Source organism: Taudactylus pleione, unplaced genomic scaffold (assembly GCF_031769625.1).
Source record: "Taudactylus pleione unplaced genomic scaffold, aTauple2 ptg000788l, whole genome shotgun sequence".
NCBI classification, from domain to species: Eukaryota; Metazoa; Chordata; class Amphibia; order Anura; family Myobatrachidae; genus Taudactylus; species Taudactylus pleione.
Window position 1 is genome coordinate 106,572 of NW_028285190.1, and position 24,876 is coordinate 131,447.

Sequence of the window (24,876 nt, forward strand, 5' to 3'; positions counted from 1 at the left end):
AATGCTTCTCCCATATGCTGTGAATTTCACCACTGTGTGGCCTATCTGCAGAAGAGAGGTCTCAGACCAAGGGGTTTATGTAACAGGGTGCGAGTTTGTGCCGCTGCGAGAATACATGTGAGAGTTCCCATATTTTTTAAAGCGTCAATCATTTTAAAGGCAAAACCAGCTTAGTTTTGGCTTTAAAATGATTTCCGCTTTAAAAATACGGGATCACTCGCAGGTATTCCCGCAGCAGCACAAGCTCGCACCCTGTCACATAAGCCCCTCAGACTTGTCATGCAAAATATGTTGCGCTCTGAAATTGCGCACTGGGACCCAGAAATCAGCAGATACTTTAGAAAGCAACTGGTAATAGGTGCAAAACTAAGATATCTCTGTGCTGCCATAATTATAGTGCTTTAGAACAAGCTAACTTCCTGATTTCTTTTATGCTTTCCATAGGCATGTTTCTGACGGACCATCTAAGATTGTTGACGTCAACCAAAATAACCAATTTATCATCACAGAAAAAGTTACCGAAATAGAGGTTATACAAAACAAAGAAGAAAAAAGTCAAGCGTACCTCCAGACGACGCAGTCAGAACCGGCGAACACGGCACCATCCCCGACAACGTCCGTTAAATCCGAGGTGGTGCCTCTCTCCGCTGGCGTGAAAGTTCACCAAGTACAGAGTTCACCAGTCTTCATGCAGCAGTCGCAGCAGTCCTCGGCACTGGTTAACCACGTCTTCACCTCCGGTAACCAGAGCACAGACTTATCTGTAAACAACCTTTCAACCAGTACGTCATCCAGTGCAGCACAAGAGCAAACTCCACCTGCACAACCGGTTCAGCATAACGGATCCTCTTCGCAAAACCTTTTTATTGAAGAAATCTACCACGCAGGTTACAGGAATCGGGCCGTGTCCATAGAGGTAAATGTAGCGTTGTAATACTTAGCAGCTACCATAGTGGATCACTGCATGTGATGAATGTAGGGGCGCGGCTGAGAGACAGAGCTCCTTTTTGTCAGGTGAAATTATTGACAGCCGGCAGCAATTGTTCAGTAACTGAATTTGATTTCCTCCCTGAGGTCGCTAACGTATATGCGCCATTACGTTGCATTAATGATCAACAGTTAGGCATCGCGTTGAATAATGTTGTCATGTTGATTCGGATGCAGGTTGAAACAGTTTTTACCCATTTTCCTAATTTGCGGAAAAAATGCACAAAATTTAAGGAAAACTTGTACTTGTCCCTGATAGCATGTTGGGGATAAATCTTATTTGTTGTCTTTGGATGTTAAGATAAAAATTTTTTTTTTTCAAAATTAGTATAAAAATAGTGCATTTTGGTTTCACCTCTTGTTGTTTATATGTAGCAAGTGAACCCCACAAATCTATTGATTTATTTTTTCTAGAATTTTTAATATTTATAGGGATACCTAATAGGTGCACTTTAATACAAATTATTGTGTTATTGTGACTGTTGTAATAAATGTTATATGTAAATGTGTTTTTTTTTATTTTTTATATATATATATATATATATATATATATATATATATATATATATATATATATATATATATATATTAGGGGTGTGCACCGGCCACTTTTCGTGTTTTGTGTTTTGGTTTTGGATCTGGATCTTTCTTCGTGTTTTGGATCTGGATTGGTTTTGCCAAAACCACCCTTCCGTGTTTTGGGTTCTGGGTTTTGTGTTTTGGATCTGTATTTTTTTGAAAAATAGCATAAAAACAGCTAAAATCACAGAATGTGTTGGTTTTTCTGCTCCTATGCTATTATTAACCTCAATAACCTTAATTTCCACTCATTTCCAGTCTATTCTGAACACCTCACACCTCACAATAGTGTTTTTATGTCCAAAAGGTTGCACCGAAGTAGCTGGATGACTATGCTAAGCGACACGAGTGGGCGGCACAAACACGTGGTCCATCTAGGAGTGACACTGCAGTAGCAGACTGGATGGCAGTTTGAAAAACTAGGCCCTAAACAGTACATAATGCAAAGAAAAAAAAGAGGTGCAAGATGGAATTATCCTTGGGCCCTCCCACCCACGCTTATGTTGTATAAACAGGACATGCACACTTTAACAAACCAATCATTTCAGCGCCAGGGTCTGCCATACGACTGTGGCTGAAATGATTGGTTCGTTTGGGCCCCCACAAAACAAGCTGGCAATTAATCTGTCCCTGCACAAACTGGCTCTAAGGAGGCAAGATGTCGTCCTCATCCTCCTCATTCACCGATTCCTCACCCTCTTCAGTGTTGTGTACATCCTCATCCTCACAGAGTATTAATTCGTCCCCGCTGGAATCCACCACAACAGGTCCCTCTGTACGTTCTGGAGGCTGGTCTCCCTGGAAGAGTTGATAATTAATTTTGATGAACATCATCTTCTCCACATTTTGTGGAAGCAACCTCCTACGCCTTTCGCTGACAAGGTTCCCGGCTGCACTAAACACTCTTTCAGAGTAAACACTGGAGGGGGGGCAACTCAGGTAAAATAGAGCCAGTTTGTACAGGGGCCTCCAAATTGCCTCTTTTTCCTGCCAGTACAGGTACTTACTGTCTGACATGCCTACTTGGATGCTGTCACTGATGTAATCCTTTAACAGACAGACGCACGCTTGTCGCTGCTGCTTTGAGGATGCAGGTGCGCTACAGCCCACACAATTCACAAAGACAGAAAAAAAAAGATTTTTTTATTTTTTGTGGAGCACACTTTGAGGGTTACACCACCCTTTAACAGACAGAAGCACGCTTGTCGCTGCTGCTTTGAGGATGCAGGTGCGGCTATAGCCCACACAATTCACAAAGACAGGAAAAAAAAAAGATTTTTTTAAATTTTTTGTGGAGCGCACTTTGGGGGTTACACCACCATTTAACAGACAGATGCACGCTTGTCGCTGCTGCTTTGAGGATGCAGGTGCGGCTATAGCCCACACAATTCACAAAGACAGAAAAAAAAGAAGAATTTTTAATTTTTTTTTGGAGTGCACTTTGGGGGTTACAGCACCCGTTAACGGACAAGCCAGCCGGCCCTTTACTTATGACACAGGCGCACGCTTGGCGCTGCTCCTTTGTTGATGCACGTGCAGCCACAGTGCACACAATTCACAAACACAGAAAATAATTCCTCCACCATTCAGTCAGTGGTGACAGTATCATATGCAGTGACAGTAGACATGTCAGAAATTGTTGGCACGTCCTTTAGTCCGGACCAGATGTCCAAACCGGCCCTTGACTTATGACACAGATGCACGCTTGGTGCTGCTGCTGTGTTGATGCACGTGCGGCTACTGCGCATACATTTCGGCACAAAAACACAGAAAAAAAAGAATTGTTTATTTTTTGTGGAAGGCACTTTGGGGGTTACACCACCCTCTAACAGACGTATGGGACACAGGCGCTCACTTGGCGCTGCTCCTTTGTTGATGCACGTGCAACCACAGTGCACACAATTCACAAACAAAGAAAATATTTTTTTATTTTGTTTGGAGTGCACTTTGGGGGTTACAGCACCCTTTAACGGTCAAGCCAGCCGGCCCTTTACTTATGACACAGGCGCACGCTTGCCGCTACTTTGTTGATGCACGTGCGGCTACTGCGCACACAATTCACAAACACAAAAAAATATATTTTTTTATTTTTTTTGGAGTGCACTTTGGGGGTTACAGCACCCTTTAACGGACAAGCCAGCTGGCCCTTTACTTATGACACAGGCGCACACTTGGCGTTGCTCCTTTGTTGATGCACGTGCAGCCACAGTGCCTGGCGCTACTTTGTTGATGCATGTGCGGATACTGCGCACACAATTCACAAACACAGAAAAAAATATTTATTTTTTTTGCACTTGGGGGGAGCACCCCTGGACAACACTACAGCACCCCTTTAGGACTGGGACACTGCACAGGACTTTGGAGCCCCTATGGACAACTGACTGCACAACACTGCCCAGCCAGCCCCTATGGACTTTGGAGGAGTGGACACAGCCCCTATGGACAACAGCAGCACAGCACAACACAGCCAGCCCCTATGGACTTTGGAAGAGTGGACATAGCCCCTATGGACAACAGCAGCACAGCACAACACAGCCAGCCCCTATGGACTTTGGAGGAGTGGACACAGCCCCTATGGACAACAGCAGCACAGCACAACACAGCCAGCCCCTATGGACTTTGGAGGAGTGGACACAGCCCCTATGGACAACAGCAGCACAGCGCAGCACAGCACAACACTACACTACACAGCCCAGCCAGCCCTAACTCCCACCCTCCCTCTTCACTGTCCACAGCCGAGTGAAAAAATGGCGCCGACGCGGGTACCTTATATAGAATCCAAAACCCGCGAGACCCGGAAGGTGGGATGATGACGTTTTGCCTCGATTTCAGATCCTAGTCAGGCGGGAAAAGTCGAGCCTGACTCGAATCAGCCTCGGGGGGGGGGGCGAACCCGCTCGGGGGGCGAACCTGACTCTGATCAGCCTCGGGGGGGCGAACCAGCTCACCCCTAATAGTAAGTAGAGATGAGTGGTTTGGATTCTGTGGAATCCAAACGCTCCGAACATAGGGGATCCGAGTCCACCCGAACCCTGTTCGGGTGTTCCCCGTCTGACTCGGATCCCCGTTTGGAGCTGAATGGTGGCTGCCTGATGTCGGATTCTCGCTAGAGAATCCAACATCAGGGCTCCTCGAGTGTAGGGCAGACCACTGTGATAGCGGTCTGCCCTACACAAAACAAACACACAGCCGCCAGCGGTAGCTGTGTGTTTGTTACAGGAGCCAATGAGAGTCACACAGACTCTCATTGGCTGCTGCATGGAGGGAGCCGGCTGGAGCTCACTCAGGAGCTCCGTCTTCCAGCTCCCTCCTCGTTGCGTGGCAGCAGAGCGGACGGCGGCTGGAGCGGGGATACAGGTAATTTTTTTTCCTTTGTGTGTGTATGGGGGCCTGCTAATGGGGGGCCTGCTAATGGAGGGGCCTGCTAATGGGGGGCCTACTACTGGGGGGGCCTACTACTGGGGGGCCTGCTAATGGGGGGCATACTACTGGGTGGGCATACTACTGGGGGCCTGCTAATGGGGGGCATACTACTGGGGGGGCATACTACTGGGTGGGCATACTACTGGGGGCCTGCTTATGGGGGCATACTACTGGGGGGGCATACTACTGGGGGGCATACTACTGGGGGCCTGCTAATGGGGGGCATACTACTGGGGGGGCCTGCTAATGGGGGCATATGACTGGGGGGCATACTACTGGGGGCCTTCTTATGGGGGCATACTACTGGGGGGGGCATACTACTGTGGGCATACTTCTGGGGGCCTGCTAATGGGGGGCATACTACTGGGGGGCCTGCTAATGGGGGGCATACTACTGGGTGGGCATACTACTGGGGGCCTGCTAATGGGGGGCATACTACTGGGGGGGCATACTACTGGGTGGGCATACTACTGGGGGCCTGCTTATGGGGGCATACTACTGGGGGGGCATACTACTGGGGGGCATACTACTGGGGGCCTGCTAATGGGGGGCATACTACTGGGGGGGCCTGCTAATGGGGGCATATGACTGGGGGGCATACTACTGGGGGCCTTCTTATGGGGGCATACTACTGGGGGGGGCATACTACTGTGGGCATACTTCTGGGGGCCTGCTAATGGGGGGCATACTACTGGGGGGCCTGCTAATGGGGGGGCATATGTCTGGGGGGCATACTACTGGGGGCCTGCTTATGGGGGCATACTACTGGGGGGGCATACTACTGGGGGGCCTGCTAATGGGGGGCATACTACTGGGGGCATACTACTTCTGGGGGCACTGCATAGGGGGCCCTACTACTAATGGGACTGCATAGGGGGCACCACTACTGGGGGAATTGTGTAAGGGACACCACTGCTGGGGGCATTGTGTAAGGGACACCACTCACTGCTGGGGGCATTGTGTAAGGGACACCACTGCTGGGGGCATTATGTAAGGGGCATTACTACTGTGGGCATTGTGTATAAGGGTCACTACTGTGGGCATTGTATAAGGGGCACTACTACTGTGGGCATTGTATAAGTGGCATTACTACTGTGGGCATTGTGTATAAGGGTCACTACTGTGGGCATTGTGTAAAAGGGTCACTACTGTGGGCATTGTGTAAAAGGGACACTACTGTGGGCATTGTGTAAAAGGGGCACTACTGTGTGTCGTAACATAAATAAGAGACACTACTTTATGTGTAATGTGAATCGGGAACTATGTGCGGTATAATGTGAATAAGATTGTGCACTGTGACTCCTTGGGCCGTAGCCCACTTTGTAAACAAGTACTTTGATTCTGCTGGCCGTACCCCACTGGGTGGGTGCACTACTTTTCATTTCTGCCACTGCTGTGTGGCAATGTGTCATAGATGAGCTTTATACTGTGGTGTCTGTGTTGTTGTGCCGCTGCTTTGTCGCTTAGTAACCAGTCAGCTCACTGCAACCTTTGGCCAGTAATGTTGAAAACAATATAAGCTGTGAGGTGTTCTAAATTGACTGGAAATTAATGTTATTGAGGTTAATATTACTCTAGGAAGAAAAAAAAGACCAATTTATGTGACTTTAGCTTTTTTTGTAAATTTTTGTAAAAAAATCCAAATCCAAATCCAAAGCCAGTCACCGCAGTTTGGCAAATCCAATCCAAAGCCAGTCGACGAATTAGAACCAAATCCAAATCGGGCAAAAATGGTCCGGCGCACATCCCTAATAATAAGGTAAATGAATTAGGGATGGTCTTTGACCATCTATGCAGGGCCGGATTAAGGTCTGTGGGGGCCCCTGGGCAACAAACTTGTGGGGGCCCTTTATGCAATGTCCCCAGTAGCAGTGCCCCTTATGCAGTGCCCCCAGTAATGGTCCCCCCTATGCAGTGCCCACTGTAGTAATGCCCCTTATGCAGTGCCCCTTATATAATGCCCCCAGTAGTGGTCCCCCGATACAGTGCCCCCAGTAGTGCCCCTTATATAGTGCCCCCAGAACAAGTAGTGGTCCCCCCCCTATGCAGTGCCCAAAGTAATGGTCCCCCATATGCAGTGCCCACTGTAGTAATGCCCTTATGCAGTTCCCCCAGTAGTGGTCCCCCTATGCAGTGCCCCTTATATAATACCCCCAGTACTAGTCCCCCTATACAGTGCCCCCAGTAGTGCCCCTTATAAAGTGCTCCCAGACCCATTAGTGATCCCCCCTGTTGCCCCAGTAGTAGCCCCCCCCTATGCATTGCCCCCAGTAGTAGTCCCCCCCTATACAGTGGGGCCAGTAGTTGTCCCCACTATGCATTGACCCTTGAAAACGCCCCCCCCAGTGCCCCCATGAAGCGGCCCCTATACAGTGACTCCTATAGCAGCCCCCCTATGCAGTGCCCTCTGTAGTGGCCCTCTCCCCTATGCAGTCCCCTGTAGCTGCCCCCCCCAATGCAGTGACCTCTGTAGCGGCCTCCTCCCCTATGCAGTGTCCCCTGTAGCTGTCCCCCCATGCAGTGACCTCTGTAGCGGACCCTTTCCCTATGCACACACAAACACACACAAAAAAAAAAATCACCACTTACCTGAATCCCCGTTCCTGACGTGACTGCCGCTGCCCGCTCCGAGTCCCGGCTCTTCTACTGCACTATGGGAGAGACGTCAGCGTCATGACGTCTCTCCCATTATCAGCAGATGCGGGGGGGAGCCGGAAGTCGGAGCTCATGAGTGAGCTCCGGCCGGCTCCCTCAGTTGAGGAAGCTGCCAATGAGAGTCTGTGTGACTCTCATCGGCTGCCGTAACATACACACAGCTGCCGCCGGCGGCTGTGTGTATGTCACTGTGTAGTGTAGACTGCGCTCACTGCGCGGTCTACACTACACTAGCGGAGGGGTCACTAGCGGCGGGTGCAGACAGCGCACCGCTGCTAGTGGGGGCCCCTCCGAGTGTGGGGGCCCAGGGACGACCGCCCCTGTCGCCCCTCCCTTAATCCGGCCCTGCATCTATGGTTTGCAATCATTGATGGTCTATGACTGATGTTAAGCAGATTTTTACCATGGATGGTGAGGCACCGATGCAGCACCATCGATGGTGGCGCCAAATATTGAGCAAATATCGGCGGCACAGTTCCGATGTTCGAGGTTTGTGCACACACAGAACTCGATGGCTAACACATCGGTTTCCTACTGATGGGTTTCACCCATTGACCATCGATGGTACAGCCTCCAATCGACATCCCTAAAAATGAATCAGGGGGGTAATATTAAGATGACCATTTTTAAAAAATATTAAAGAATCATAGTGCTATTTGTTACAACTTTTTGGTGCCAAATGCACTAAACCTGCTGTGCAATTTTATGCTGCTCTCCCTTTGTACAGTATTTCCTGCTTTCTGTCTCTGGGAACCAAACACTGAATAAGCAAGGCCTTAGCCATATGTTTACTGTTCTGTTATTTTATGGAATTTAGTAAATCAGCATTGTTTTGTAAGAAGGGTAATATGTATTATTACTCCGCTCCTCCATTCACTTGTTTATCCATTAAACAGTACAGTACTGTAAGTACAAGACATCCACAACGTTCATAAGAAGAACCCTCTCAAACAAATACATAAACAAGCCAAAATACTGTATGAGTCACATGGAAATGTCCTTATATAGTATATATTATATATATACTTTTTTGTTTGCTCTCACTTTTTTTCTTGCAATTTTTGTTTTTTAGTTTTATCTTCTCTGGGCAGACTTTCCCATTCGTTTTTATTAATGTAAGACTGTGATGACATGAACATTCGCTTAGGTCTGTCAGGGTGGAATGCCTCAGCTGTTCTTACAAACCCCATGGGCTCGCTCTCCTGTTGAAATCCTGGTGATCATGGAGGTCTACAGGAGAGGTTCAAGAGGGCATACAGTGTTGGAAAGCCTCACTGTCTTTACACAGGGACCAGGTGCCGCCAGTAACAGCCCAGTTCTTGCGAGGTTGGCGCATTACTGTAGACAGGTTCCTCAATGGGGCTAAGCAAGTACAATGCAAATTGTGTGCAACAAGCTCTAAAGTGGACAAGTGGGACTCATCCATAGCACGGGCCACCTTAAGTTATACCTATTAACATTTATCAAAGCAAGTCGAGAAAATAAACTTAATTATTACTGCGTTTATAAACATACTATTGCTGCTGTTCATTTCCCAGTTAACCCGAATCACTCTGCAGACCTTTATTTTGCCAAGTGCAAATTCTTACTTGAAATGAAATAAATTAATTTACAACTCTTACTTGGTTTGGCATTGTGTTATGTTTCTTACAAATAAATGTGTATTACAAAGCATTTTCTTGACATGCTAACTCATATTTTAGTAGCCTCTCTGGGATATATACTGCCAGTTATTGGAATTGTGCACATAAGCCAGTAATATTGTATCCTTTGACTGTAGGAAGCAGAGAGGAAATTCGAAGAAAAACGACAAAACATTGACCATTATAATGGGAAAGAATTTGAGAAGATGCTGGAGGAAGCACAAGCCAACATTATGAAGTCCATCCCTAGTCTAGAAATGCCATCTCAAGCTCTAAAAATGGACAGCATAGAAAAACTAGAGGTCAATGGTAAGGCAGTGCACTATGTCCTTTCCTGTAAGACGTTACAGTATTTGTACAAAAAACTGGGATACCAATGGAATTCCAAACCATTGCTGCTTTTTGGGCGCCAGCTGTAGTAAAACAGTTATAGGAACATAGTATTAGCAAATAGGATAATCCTGGTGCATCAGATATCTGCTGGGGGTCCCCCTTTTCGATTGCACAAGCAGCCTCCATAGGTTAATATTGGGGCTGCTGCTATATTGTGAGACTTACTAAGCAGAGCATGGCCCCTATAGCTAATGCATTAGCCCATAGCAGCTTATGGGCTACTCTTTCACAATTATTACCTGAGAGGCAACCTTTAGATACCTCCCTACTGATGCATGCGCATTCCACTGGCCGGGCCAGAGCCTGGAAGCAAAGTATTAAGCTGGGTACACACTAGATGACATATTGGGCGATTTGACATTTTGAGGCGAACACGACTGACAAATCATCCACAACGTCCAGTGTGTACGCACTATGGCACACTCCCGTGTGTCGGTTGTCGGATCTTCTGATCTGCTTTTCCTGCACAGCAGATCAGAAGGTCCAGCGGCCGACACCATGCTTCTGGATGTGGCAGGGGAATGATATATCGGGTGGTTGTACATCAGTTTATGCAGTGTGTACGGACTGCCCGATATATCGTGCTGTCGCATCTGCCGTTGCTGGGTACATACATTGTCTAGTGTGTACCCAGCTCTTCGTCTAGGATGGACTCCAGCCCATGTCCCGGCAAGAGAATATTACTGAATTGGAACGAAAATATACATTTTTGCTTTGCGAATTTAGTGGATATTATCACATCCCGAATACATTTAAAATGCAGGATGTGATACATAGACCACTTACAGTGATCGTCCAATCTAAATACTAACTGGTAATCCCCTCCATGGCAAGCATCCAATATCCAGAACTTCTGATGTTCATGAGGCAGTGACCCCACCAACTACCAGATGTGACTGTGATGGGTCATTGTCCTGCCAGAGGAAGCTGGAGATATCTTAGTGTCAGGACTGCTCACTGGATGTTATCCGTAGCACTCGCGTGACAAGGCCAGTAGACCTACTGTTCTGCTAAGCATTAGAGAGGGGAGAATACCACTGGATAGGTTCCTGTTTGCTCTAGCTGACTGATATCTATTTGTTATTACTGTTAAAATTTAATTTTTATTTTCTGTTCTAGAAAGTGCTCAGGAAAGTGAACAAGAAAGTGATAAACTAACAAAGTCTCCACCTCCGCCCCCCCCTCGTCGTATGTACCCGCCTGGGTCTGGCTTGAGCGGTGCATGGACAGCAGATTGGAAAGACAGCAAAGTAAATGGCATTATTATTATTATGACTCATTTTATTACCAAAGCTGTCCCAGACTTCTGATCTCTCATTAAACCATCTCAGAGATAATGGCCGATAGCATTTGTGAAGTCAGCAGTACATACAAAAAGCTGTAGCGTATACCGATGTAGTACATTACAAATGTATTATTCGTTACTCTACAACCTGGTCTCTAATGCTGGGCATACACTGTAGGATAAAATGTCTGTCAGACCGATGGACATTTTATCTGACAAGATGAAACCCATCAGATATCGTGGCCATATCCTGTGAGTTCTGTCACAGTGCATGACAACAATATCTGCGTTCCTCCCCTGGAGGGGAAACCATTTCCCGTACCTCTTCTGTGAAGAAGCGCGTACACTACCAGATGCAGCCGACCAAGGCCCATATTCAGTTAGACGCGAAAAGTCAGAAACTTTTCGCCTATTGTACTTTTCCGTCGCATCCGCCTGTTTGAGACGCAAATTTGCGGCATGCGCGTCCCCGCGATTCGCTGTATTCAATTACAGAACAGGCGAAAATGCAACTAGGTGAATGCATAACAGGCGGACAGTACTGAATAGAGTTGGGGGAATCAGTCTGTACCCCAAAATAAGACACTCACACTGGAAATTATTACGATGTGTGTACTATTAGCCCTAATAAATGTACTTTGTGTCCTTAATTTGTGTTGAAAGCTTTCTAGAAGCATATTTGTAAAAGTGGTGAAAAATTATAGAAACAGTATTTTTTTGTGGAAAATAAATAGTCCAGTCAAATTTGGGGTTCTTGAAAATGGGTGCTAGTGTATTTTTATGTTTCTAAAGTGCACTTCTAAAAAATTAGAAAAATCCACCTGCTGCTGCACCCCTGTAATCCTAAAAACACCTGCCCCATCCATACAGCCCCACAAGAAACATATTTCACTACCTTTTATCATTGTTCCCCCACTTTTTTCTTTTTTACCCCAAAAATTACATGTATTTTTTGGGGTGTCCAAAGGGTTCTCAATCAATTCCTCACATTTGCACCCCAAAATACAGATTTTGCACTTTTTTCCGCCTACCATTCATTGGAGAAATCTTTTCCGACTGGTTTCAGTGCATTGAGTTTCCACTTAGGCAAATTGGTCCTGGAATTGAGTTTGGAGATAAGATACAAACAGGCGAAAAGCAGCAATATAGATGTAAGTGGCTGGCGCTATGTTCCCTGTGAAGTCTAACGATAGACCCAGAATGCAGCCAGGAACAGCAGGAGCTTTCAACAAGGCCCCTCAAAAGGATAATTGTATTGTGAAGTGGTTGCGGCGCTTCCTGTGATCTAATGAAAATCTTTTCTTTTTGGTATTTTTCTCCAAAAATATATGAAAAAGAAAAATATAAAGTGTAAAACCGTAACAATGTTTTATAAATAGTGAAAGGTTGATATAAACTCACCCTTTAGAAGTAAGTTGTAGACGTTGGACCCAATTTTCACCGTGGTCCTGCGGTGGTTGAAGAATGCAACATTGGCCTTTAAGGTGAGGTATTCAATTCCTCCCACACGTAGTATTGTAAATTGGGAAATAAATACAACAAGCCTCCATGGTACAGATCAATTTACCCAATCCAAGATTTTACACAATATGCAGTGTACTCACCTTGAATGGGATATATTATACGCCTTGGACATTACTTTTCTCATCCCGATGTCCGTCGGTATATTACTATGGGTCCTTATACCCAGTCCAAAAATTATTGTGGATATAGGCTAATTTCTTTATAAAACAGTAATTTATTTCTTAATCTGTATATGATAAAAAGGTCTTAGCGGTATGTAGTTAATTTCACCAGACCTCAAAAAACATACAGCACTTTCTGTTTAAATGAAAATTTAAAATATATAAAAATGCAAAAATAAAAAAAATAAAATAAAATAAAAAATAAATAAAATAAATAAATAAATAAAGCAAAGATCATTCCAAATCTTAAAAGTAGAAAAAGGAGAAATGAACGAGTGGAGGATTCTAATACTGAATACCTAGCAAGGAACATGTTTCTCAGATCCTACGTCTATCTTATATCAACCTTTCACGATTTATAAAAACGTTACGGTTTTACACTATGGGCTCTATTTACTACAATCCGCATATTGAATGCAGATTGCAGTGTGATATTAACGACTGAATTCGCATTGCGAATTCAGGCAATATCACAGGGATTTACTACAAATCCCTTGCAGGGACAGAGCTTGCGATAAAGCTCTGTCCTTGCGAATCCCATCTGCCCACTAGTCACAATATTTTCAGAAAAACACTGTGACAAAGTGCCCGCGCATGCGCTGACCAGCCGCCACTGCTACCCCCCCGGCGCTAAGCCCTGCGATCACGGACCACCACGCGACCCCCTCCCCCCCTTAATTACACTTACGTGCATTATCCGGGCCTCCGGTGATGTCCTCCATGCCTCCGGTCAGGTAATATCCCATACTGCACTGGGACCCGATCACTTGATGACCGGGCCGCAGTGCAGCATGGGAGACCAGATGACCAGAGGGAGGACATAATTCGGCCCCGATCACCGGTCCCTGGAGTCACGTAACTTAATTATTTTTTTTACTATTTTTTATTTTTTTATGCAGTGAATCAGCTTGTGGTCTGTTTAGACCACACAGCTGATTACTGGGACCGACTCCCAGCTCTGCTCTCCCCGTTAGAGCAGAGTAGGAGTCCGGTAACTGGGGGTGACCCTGGATAACGCCACCTCCAGGTGGCGTTATTATCATAGGGCCTCCCTAGGTATTTTTTTCACAATTTATTTTTAGTAACTACCAGACAGATCACATTTCCCATTACAATTATGGGAAATGCGATCTGATTACTAAAAATAAGTGATAATTAGGGGTTGGAGTAGAATTTTACGAATTCTACTCCAATTGCCCTGTAATAACTATAGGTGATACTAAAATAATTTATTTTAGTCAAAATAATGTTAATAAATAGAGCCCTATATATTTTTATTTTTCATATATTTTTGGAGAAAAATACCAAAAAGAAAAGATTTTCATTTGATTACAGGAAGCGCCGGAACCACTTCACAATACGAAAAGCGGCAATAGGCAAAACTTTTTTGCCCATTTCGACTTATCGCCGCTAATTGAATACGGCCCCAATTATCAGATGTTTCAGTCATAGTGGATGATTTCAGCATGTCCGAAAGACCAATAATTACTGCTAGGTCTCAGCAATACATTGTTCATTTATCGTCCCAATCAGATGATTGTCGGCTGACAACCCAACATAAGACTGCGTTTCTCGAGCCCGGTCCTCAGGGCCTATAACTGTCCATGTTTTCCAGACCACTAGCACATATGTATTTATTGCTAACTGACACATTGTAAAGATCCACAGCTGGTCTGAGAAACAAGAACTGTTAGGGGTCCTGAGGCCCGAGCTTAAGAAACACTGCTCTAAGACACTGAAGGATGATCCTAAACTAATGGACTTATTTTTATTTATTAGGGGGTTTATTATCCCTATTATCTAGCCATTATATCATTGCCTAGATACACGCTAACAAAGTGTATCTAAGTAATACCTACTAATGCACAGGGGAGAAGCATATGTAATGATCTGTCTATTCCTGACACCATCCTCCATATAACATACAAATAGCATCAGGGTGAACTAAGTAGCGCAAATTTCTCTTTTCTTAGCAAGAGAATCTGATCAGTGGTGAGAATTGGGGCTTCATGATAAGAGTTATCCTTCCAAAGATGGTGCGGTCTTCTATAAATGCAGACAGAGTACAGAGGATATGTTCCTTCATTTAAAACTCACTCTTCTCATTCTACGGTGCCAATGTTATAAACAAGGCTATGAAAAGAGCATTGTACAAAAATATACAATAGGAAAACTACATTACATTTCTCATATTTAGTTACTTTAATGATATAACTTTATTAAAATTTGTATTGTTTTGTGCTAACTTTTCATGCTTCTAATATTTCACTAGCTCGCTTCCCATGGGATCTTATACTCCGCCTCTTATCTAGCCATTCCTCTTTTACACAGAACCTTCTCTGAAGTGTATTAAGTCCATGTTCAGTAAACATAAATGCATTACAAATATACTCCCAAATGCAGTGCAGACAACAACATACATAGCTACATCAGGTCTCTGTGGCATAATATGAACTGGGGGGATTGTGTGGGATAATGTGAACTGGGGGCAGTACAGTGTATTCAACACGTTTGTGGTGCTGGGAATATTTACACATCATACTCTTTAATAACCGGTTACCATTTTGACAATAGTGGTTGCCTGGGGCCCCCACAAACATTTAATCCGGCCCTGCCCAATCGTGTCATCATCTTTGTAGCTCTACCATTGTGGTAATGGCAGTTTTGGCTAATGGTATAAATCCGCATACCTCCAAACTTTCCTGCATAAAAAATGTTGGAGAGAATTGGTCATGTTCCCAGTCCAGTCAGGTTACAGCCCCAGTGTGGCCTGGTCAAACCTTGTTAGTGTGGTGTGCCGGGAGGTTGGGTTGGATTGCTTTGATGCAATCTTTTTAATTGATGTAGGATTCTGAAGATGTCCCTCCCCCAATTCCATCAAAAACAACGAAGGCAGAAGCAGAAAGCCAAAGTCAATCCAAAACTTCCATAGTGAAGGATGAAGAGGAGGAAGAAGGAGAGAGAATTATGGCAGAACTTCAGGTAAATGCCCCAAATGTTGCCTACGTCATGACTCACAGGGGGAGATGCATCGAACCTTTGAGAGAGATCATGTTGAGAAACTGCCCACAGCAAACAATCAGCTTCTGTCATTTTAAAGACTATGGTTCTATGTACTAAGAATTGGAGAGAGATAAAGTACCAACCAATCAGCTCTTATTTGTCACTTTACATCAGGGATCGGGAACCTCAGGCCTGGGGGCCGTATAAGGCCCTCGGAATCAATTGGTCTGGCCCTTGGAGCTTTTTCTGCTAGCCTCATCTGGATATCAGGGTGCCTATAATGGCACTCTGCAGCCAGAATCTATGCAGCAGTGCCGCCTGGAGTGTCCTTAGGACGCTTCAGACAGTCACACCGCTGCCCTTACAGCTACCCGGAGCATCCTGAGGATGCTCCGGGCATTGCTGTAATCACCGGCGATTGTGGCCCCTGGCCCGTGTGACGTCACATGGAGGGAGCGTGGCCTGCACCAGGCCCGCAAATAATGTTATATATATATCTAAATGGCCCTCGGCAGAAAAAAGATTCCCCACCCCTGATTTACAGGCTGTATTTGAAAAATGACAGTTAGGAGCCGAGTACTTTATTTCCATCCACTTTATCTCTTTTCAAGGCTTAGTACATAGGCCCTTGCGCTAGATAAATAATAGCTAGTATCTGATTGGTTGCTATGGGCAACCTCTCCACTTTATCTCTCTCAAAGATTTGATACATCTCCCTTACAAGCAGTTACACTAGATGGTAAAGAATATGGTTATCCTCACGTGGTTTTCAATTACTATAATGGTTAATATAATAACATGAGCACATCCTACAATTGTAGAACTTTGTCTGCACGGACTCATTGCACCCGTACTAGAAATAGAACACTGAGAACTGGCATATTATGTAGACTATAAACCTCCAAAGCTGAAGACGTTCCTGTTACGGTGATTATGGAGGGATAACAAGACAATAAAAGGTGCATAGGTCAATGGACTATGATCCCATGGCTGTGCTTCATTGTATCTAATATTTTACGTCTTTTAGGCTTTCCAGAAATGTTCCATAGTGGAAATTAATTCAAAGGTGCAGTATGAGCCCGCTAAAGCTGAGGCTCATGAGAAAGATTTCCGACCATCAGGTTTAGCTCTGCCCAAGGAAAAGAAGGTAATTTAATTTGCAGGGGGTCTAACCATAACCTTCTATGCTTATACTAACTAACCTAATATTCCCGTTACCCATCCTTCCATTAGATTGTAAATCTATTTGTATTATATCGCCAACTAATCTGACTTTTATTTCTCAGTTGTATAACTTTGTTGTCAAACTTTTACACTCCTTTTCTAATTCCCAGTGGATGTTTTCACATTACCAACCTTTCCAGTTTGCATGCTTTATTACAGTTTCTTGTTGTATTTAATTGTAGATTTATAAGTGACCAGTAAAGCAATTTTTTTTTAAATTGTATATTATTATATTATAAAAGACACCTTAACATAAATACATCACATTATTTTTTGCACACAGGTTACTGGAGTTGATTACAGAAAATGCTATGTGGATATTCACCAAAATCGTTTTATATCACAGTCAAATAGAGAATACTAAATTTTGGGGTAGATTTATCAAATTTTTTAAAGTGGAGGTGTTGCCTATAGCCACAAATCAGATCATGACTATCATTTATCTAATACATTCTGTAAAATTATAGTTGGGATCTAATTGGTTGCCATGGGCAACATCTCAACTTGTCCTCTTTAGAATGTTTGATGATCTCCCCCTAAGTATACTTGGGTAGCTATATTGTGTGCTGAACCATTTCATGAAAAAGGAGTCTACTGACAAGGACCCAGGGATGCCCACTGAACAACGAACAAGTGTTTTTGCCATTGATGGCGTGGCATCTGGCATCTAGAAACCATCAGCTGCAAAGGTCTGTTGGCCGAGGTCTGCGCATGTGCAGTACTCAGCAATCGATGGCTACCAAAGGTTTTAAATAATCGATGGTGCAGCCTTCGATGGCCATCACTACCAGGGACATCCATCAGTCTTATGCCACGTGTTCAGGGGTGCAGAGGAGGGGGGGAGCGGGTACTACTTACTCAGGTCAGATGGAGGAGCCCGGTTCAGTGATTGCACCCACTGCTCTGCCCACTATTGCTGACTGGTATAGCGGCACATTCAGCAGCTAGAGAGCAGAGACTGCAGCTGCAGCAGTCTCCTCTCGCTGCCTGATGTGCCGCTGCAGCTGAGCTGCTATACCAGAACTGTCAGTGGTAGTGGGCTGAGAGGAGGTTTCAGGTGCGCCCCCCCCCCCCCCCTCACCCTGTGCTGAGTGTGTGCATAACACTTTCTGAAGTTTTTTGTTGTGGGAGAGGGTGCTGTCACGCCTCCCCATTTTTGGCCACACACCCCCATTCCAAGTATGCAAGCCCTTCAAAGCTCTTAACAGCCCTGCTTGTGTTACACCATTGCCATTGATCACTAGTGAAGTGATAGGCTGCTTTATCATAAACATTTTCTCAGCTCCCAAAACTGGCTGCATTCACTGTGTGTAGGTCACTTTTACAGGTCACATGTCTTCAGTGTAGTTAATGGAGCTTCGAACTATGATGCAATTGAAACTTTGTAGAGTTGGTTCCTGTTTTTTGCTCAGTATGTATAATAAATCTACACCCACATAGGCAAGAGGGCAATCTATAGCAAATTATATATATTTCCTTTTATGAGCTATGGAATTGTTCATGGACATTCCATTGACAAACTTTCATTTGTAACTAGTCCAATGCTCAGACATAATTACATTAAAAGAAGAGCATCTTAAACAGAAAAGAAAAGCTATAGTGGTTATCAGACTGTATAATTTAGTCATTTTCCTGGAGCTGTAAAAAATGTGCTCATTTATGTGAGTTGTCAGGTTGCCTAGTTAAGGTGCATGGCTCATTGACATGCTCACAATGGCCACTCTGGCCTTGACTTTGTGGGTTGACCTCTGACCTGTACACTTATTTTTGACCTCTGGCCTCACACATGGAAGTCATCATCCCACTTGATATACCATTTTCATGGATCATTTCTGGTCCCACTAAAATCAAGTTTTGATCTCTTGCGATTGGACCACATGGTGCAGTGGTTGGACGGGTAATATTATATGCAAGTGATTTCAAATGTGATATCTACATATACAGAATAGAAAAGGAGATTTACTTAAACAAAAAAAACCTGTGAATTATTATTGGGGTTTATAACCATATGATTAGCTACTAACAAGAGTTTTTCAGCGACAGTGGTCCTATCCAACCAATCCGGGTACCATCTGAGCTTTATTATGGTTCTGCTAAAAGTGACAGCATTGACCAGAAGCTTCCTATTTAAAGCTACCTACAGTTGTTAGATAATCTTGCACAATATTCAAACTCAAATTCATAATATTCAAAAACAAATGTCTTGCAGCATTAGAAATGCTTTTCTGTGTAAATGTAAGTGCAAAAATGTCATTTGATAATTCTCAACATACCAACAGTATTGATTTAACATTTAAATTAGCTTTTTAGAACTAATAGTAATATTTAACAGGTTAATTTACCCTCTAATATTTCCCCATAGGTGTCATGCACTATTTCTAAAGAATGTTTAAATCCTGAAAGCTCAAAAATTGTTGAAAACACAGAGGACAAGTGGAAATTGCAATCTGTACAAACTTCTGCACCTGATTTGGCTGTGTATAGGCAGGGGCAGACCATGGTGGTGAGTGAGAAATCCACCTATAGTCTCTTCACAGACAAGGATGAGCATCGCTCTACAGCGAAGGAAGAACCTCAGAAAAAAATCACATATGAGAAAGAAGAAAACATAATAAAATATAGGTGCCATAACAAGGAAGACCTCAAGCTTCTCAGCTCTACCATACCCTCCGAAGATGGCAAAGAAAGATTGGAACAAAAAATAGAGCTTTCAAACTTTACATTTGACAGGGTTTCAAATGCAGAAAAGGTTGTAGAAAATCAGGATTTGTCAGTAGCTAGTAAATCATCCCAGGAACGAGGAATGCCCTATTTAGATTTAGGTCAGCCAGTTGTATTAAGACAGAAGAGTTCGAGGAGGGCTAACAGCCATCCTTCTGAGGACATTGATTCTCCAACAATTTCCCCAACTGAACCAAAGTCTCCAGCAGATAACATTGCTTTCATGATAACGAATACAGAGGTACAGGTCCTATCAACCGGCGAAGTTCAAGATATTGTAAACCGAAAGGGCGGGGAAGTGCAAACGGTCAACATTGATCATGAGAACGTGGAGAAAATTCCATTAGGTAGAACTCTCACGCCTGGCGTTGAAGATCCTGTTATGTGCACAGACAAAAAGCCAGTTATTATCATATTTGATGAACCAATGGATATTCGATCAGCTTATAAAAGACTTTCAACAATATTTGAAGAATGTGATGACGAATTAGATAAAGTTATGTCAAGGGCAAAGATTGAAGAGGAGGACGAAGAGGAGGAGGAGGAGAAGGAATCGAATGTTCCACTATCTGAAAAAGAAAGGATTGTGACAAACAAAACCGGAAACACTACAGAGAGTCTCGTGACACAAAATAAATACAGATTTAACTATCCATCATTGGCGCAAATGAAACAGACTATGTTTCAGGATAGTAGCACCTCCCAGCCACTTCTCACGGAGGAAGAAAAGTCTGATGCCTCAGACCCTCAGTTTGGTCAACGGCAAGATGCGAAGAAAAAATTCAAGTTCAAGTTTCCCAAAAAGCAGCTGGCAGCTTTAACCCAAGCAATCCGTACAGGGACAAAAACTGGGAAAAAGACTTTGCAGGTGGTGGTGTACGAGGATGAAGAGGAACCCGATGGAACGTTAAAGCAACACAAAGAAGCAAAAAGGTTTGAAATAGAGAGATCGAAGAGCAAAGAGGAGAACCTTGCACCCGATCTTCTCAGCCTTGAAGAACCAGAACAGGTGTCTAGGACAGATGAAATCAGGCAAAATACTTACAAGACCTTAGACAGCCTTGAGCAGACCATCAAGCAGCTGGAGAGCACAATAAGTGAAATGACACCGAGACCAGGATCAGATTTTATAGAAACGAGGGAGGAAAACAAAACTTTAAACCTAACACCTGTTGTTGCCAAAGAACCTGCGTTAGTGGATGATACAAAACTTGTTCTAGAGTCTTCATCATCCATACCCACTACAGCACGTAAGGTACCTGTGCATAAAACGTCCAAAGCATAAATGTCTTCCAGTTGCGGAACGCGGTGCCTAATGACTTGGTTGCTGTTCTTCCGGTGGTTGGCTTTTTCCAATAGGTGCCTAACAAGCTTTTGGTTTAATATGTTTGATTACTTGGTGATGGGAAAATGAAGAAAAAAAAATGCTTGTTTGAAATAACTGGTTTTTTTTCCTCCTAAAAATGATTGAATTCTTTTGACAATAACCCTCTGATGTTTCTACTGCATGGCTAAAGATTCATTTACTGATGGTGGAGCATGGCATGAGGCTCAGTGATATCACTGCTGTTGTATGATTTACATGTTATTTCTGTCTCTCTCTCTCTCCCGCTGGCTGTTCCTCTAGGGTTCAAATGGAGCATCACAAACCAGCAGAATGCCAGTACCAATGTCTTCTAAAACTAGACAAGGGAGCCTGGAAAAAACTAGCAAACAGCCAAAGCTACAGGAGCCACAGCGTCAATTCAGACAGGTAGTTTTACCTTAGAACAACACTTTGGAAGGACTTTAAAAAAAAAAGCTTTTTAAAACTCCCAAGCCAAGTAACTGACTAAATGTAACCAAAACAAGGATGGCGTTGCTTTCACTCTTGTTTTCGTTAACTATCTATCTGGATCTGGTGGCATGAGAAATCCTGTCGTACTTTGTCTCACTCTCGCCATATCTCTGCATGCCTGCAATAAAACACACCTACTGCTTTGTTCCACCTGAAGATGTTCAGCTGAGATGAACGAAACGCGTCTCGCAGCGGTAACACGGCACTGGCGGGTAGAAATCGAAGTGCACGTGTGTGCAGTGGGTGTCTATGTTGTCAAGTACTAACGTGTATGTCGAGTTCATTGCATTAACAGCTTGCTATCTCACCTCCATTATAATCATACAGCATGGCCCACGCAGCGCACTCTACGCGTTTCAAGTGACTGTGTCATCCACCTCTCAACAGTTCTCTAAACTTTTCTGTGCTTTATGGATTCTGCCAGGTCCAGAGAACCTCAGCAAACACTGTAACTCTATTGGGGTCTTTTTTTTTTCCTGCGACCATGTTGGTGTATCAATGTTAAACTGTCTCCTGCCATCTTTATTTGCAGGCTAACGGAGGTACTAAGAAAGCTGGTGGGGATTTTAAGGCTGCTTCCCCTACTTTATCTGCTTCTAAAATTCCAGCACTTTCCCTAAACACTGGAAAAGGCAGCTCTATTTCTGCTCAGTGTAATGATACGTCTAACTCCCATAATCCTCCTGTGAAGTCACATGTCCCAATAACCAATTCTAACGCTCAATCCAGTCGCAATATTAACCCCGCGTCCCTTATCCGTCCTGTTCAGAATGGCAGTTCAAAGCTGCAGAGCCCGATATATTCAGCTAAAGGTCACCATCTCTCATTTTCACTGCAGAGCGCAAATGGCAGGCCATCTCCTCCCACTGCTGCTTCCTCCTCTGCTACTTCTCCCTCTACTTCTGTCTCTCCCACTTCACTGACTCAAGGTGTGAAGAGCATCCGTACTATCCACACCCCTAGCTTCACCAGCTACAAGTCACAGAACGGGAGTGCAAGCAAGGTCACCGCGCCAAAGGAGACTTCCTAACCTGTGCAGACTCATCCCTGTAGGTGTGCCGCGGCCATGTTTTCTGTGTGCGACCTCCACCTTCCCCGTCATCTTTCGGCTTACTGTTCTCATTTGTGTACATAACGCACCCATCGATCTTTGTCAACTTTGTTGCTGTTGTAATTATAACCCTATACCCCTTTGATTGGTCTTTGTTTTTTTTAATGTAAATTGAAAGTTAGAGTGTGTGAATGTATATATTCCTATACCGTTGGTTTGCATGTGTGCGGAACCTTAGGAAGGCTGGAAAAAGAGTATCTAGAATGTGAAGATAAAGATTATTTTGTATAGAATATTTTTCATTATCGAACCTGCAAGAGATCAGCTCTGGAGTGGCGTTTTATCCTTTGTTTTGCGTTCATGCTGGCCTTGACTACAGATTTCTATTTTTGTCAACTAAACATCATTGTCGCTTTTATTTTTTTGCCGAGATATTTTCATATGGATATAATGTATGATTAAAGACTTCTACTATGTAACGCCGCAGTGGGCGGGGCTGATCACGATGAAATATGCTTAAAGGGATTCATTCATCAAAATGTATGTTGTATTTAAACAGAAATGTATCATCTCCAAATCAGGGAACACAAACGTTTGTATTCTAAGTACATTTAGACAATATTATATGTATACTTAATAGCTATTGGCTCTGCTCCTACTTAAGACAAGACTGCAGTATACGTTTGCACAGTAGACACATCTTATCTTTGGTTAACAACATCATCAGGCTGATAATTGGCCTCTTACATCTAATTTCCTCGTAGTCTACATAATTGAGCTCCCTGTCAGTTTTGTTGATGTTTTCCTGTCCCATAAAGTGGGATGTCAGCTGCCATAAAGCGAGATAACCTGACAGTGCTGCAAAAACAAGTTATAAAACTATGTAGCAAAACAAGACTTTTTTGTTTGTTTGTTTGTTTTTGTTTAATTATTCTATTACAAAAAATGTTTTTAAAAAAACTTCATAACTATGGTGGTAAATTGTACCATATTGTTTAAAATGTTTTGCCTATTTTTGATGATTGATGCCCTTTAAGAAAACACCTGCAATGGCACCCGGCTATGCTGTTTGGTCATATGTACAAAGAAAATTAAAGAGTAGACTCAAATCTTGGTTTTAACAATGACCTATTTATCAACTCCGATTTCCTTCAAAACAACTGCCAACCACTGCCCTTATCCTGGGCTTTTAAAATGAGTAAAAATATTGTTCTTTAATGAATGTTACAGGTATGTAAATATACATACAGTACCATACAGTGATGTGCTAATGATTGCTTACAGGGGTAGTAGGCAATCTGTGTCCCTACAGGTTCTATACGGTGTCACTGCCTGTCGTCCCCAACAGCCAATTAGATGATGGGATCCAGACACTAGAATATCTCTCTCATCCTTATGCATGCTTTCACACAGTGGCAACTTGGAAAGAAAGAGTTTGCACAGATTTTGTAAATTAATGAATTTGTATAACTACTGTAACAAATATCTATAAAAAGCAGGTCACTTTTCTGAAATACAATAAAGTGATGCATGCTCTTATATATACATCTATTGTTTGTGTCTTATTGTGTGTTAGCACTGTATTTGTAATGTGACCTCTATATTTTCCTGAACTTGGATATGGAGAGTGTATAGCAGATAATGGAGCCCCGGTTAAGTCTACTAGTCACATGCCAGGATGTGCGCCTAGAATGCTTTCACTCTACCAATACAGAATTGTTATTTTGCTGCACTTTAGCGTCATCTAGTGGCCAATATATATTCACTACAACTGCCTGCTTTTCCTTTATTTCAAAGTGCAGTTTTTTTTTTTGAGAATACAGCCCATCAATATGACTGGGAGACATCACTGATAACGGCAATGCCATGCAGTGTTTACTCAGAGTTACATCAAACTGCGAGGGTAATGGAAGTACTTGGCATGTCGACACGCACTATGGGGACACTTATACTGTGATGTCGGCATGCTACTTGCAGCATTTTACACCCGACGCCAGTACAACATTAATATGCATTTTTCTTCACAGTTGTATTGCCGGTGCACGTAAAATTCTGTAAGTAGCACTTGCCAAAATCAGGGTGTCTGTCGACAAACATTATGGGGACACCGTAGTGCAAACAGTATGTATCCGGTGGGTATTACAGCACCTTCATAGCCTCGCCTGTACAGATTATCATTTATAACAATTGTGTTGACATAAATAAGAGAACATCACATATACTGTATATAGAGGCATTTTACACACTTGTGGTGCGTATGGTACATTGGTTGTCTGTATAATATATATACAATTAGGTAAAATACGTGTGATAATCATTTGTACTTTATAGAAATAGATTTTTTTTGTATATTTGAAATATTGACTGATAGTGTATTAATCACTGCTATG

At 43.5% G+C, this 24,876-nt stretch overlaps 1 protein-coding gene across 9 annotated transcripts in view; it reads left to right on the forward strand.

The window, feature by feature from the left end:
* Positions 1-24,033, forward strand: part of KIAA1217 (KIAA1217 ortholog) — a 109,443-nt gene extending 85,410 nt beyond the window's left edge. For 3 of the 9 annotated variants that reach the window (XM_088457831.1, XM_088457833.1, XM_088457832.1), the window contains 8 exons: positions 445-916; positions 9,425-9,596; positions 10,800-10,930; positions 15,498-15,632; positions 16,681-16,800; positions 19,240-20,853; positions 21,226-21,351; positions 21,968-24,033. In XM_088457831.1, the coding sequence (XP_088313957.1) occupies positions 445-916; positions 9,425-9,596; positions 10,800-10,930; positions 15,498-15,632; positions 16,681-16,800; positions 19,240-20,853; positions 21,226-21,351; positions 21,968-22,465 (3,268 nt within the window). In that variant the 3' untranslated portion in view covers positions 22,466-24,033. Of the gene's footprint in view, positions 1-444; positions 917-9,424; positions 9,597-10,799; positions 10,931-15,497; positions 15,633-16,680; positions 16,801-19,239; positions 20,854-21,225; positions 21,361-21,967 lie in introns of those variants that run through there. The other 6 variants (XR_015872786.1, XR_015872785.1, XM_088457834.1 and 3 more) reach the window with 6 other exon arrangements.
* Positions 24,034-24,876: the final 843 nt, after the last annotated feature.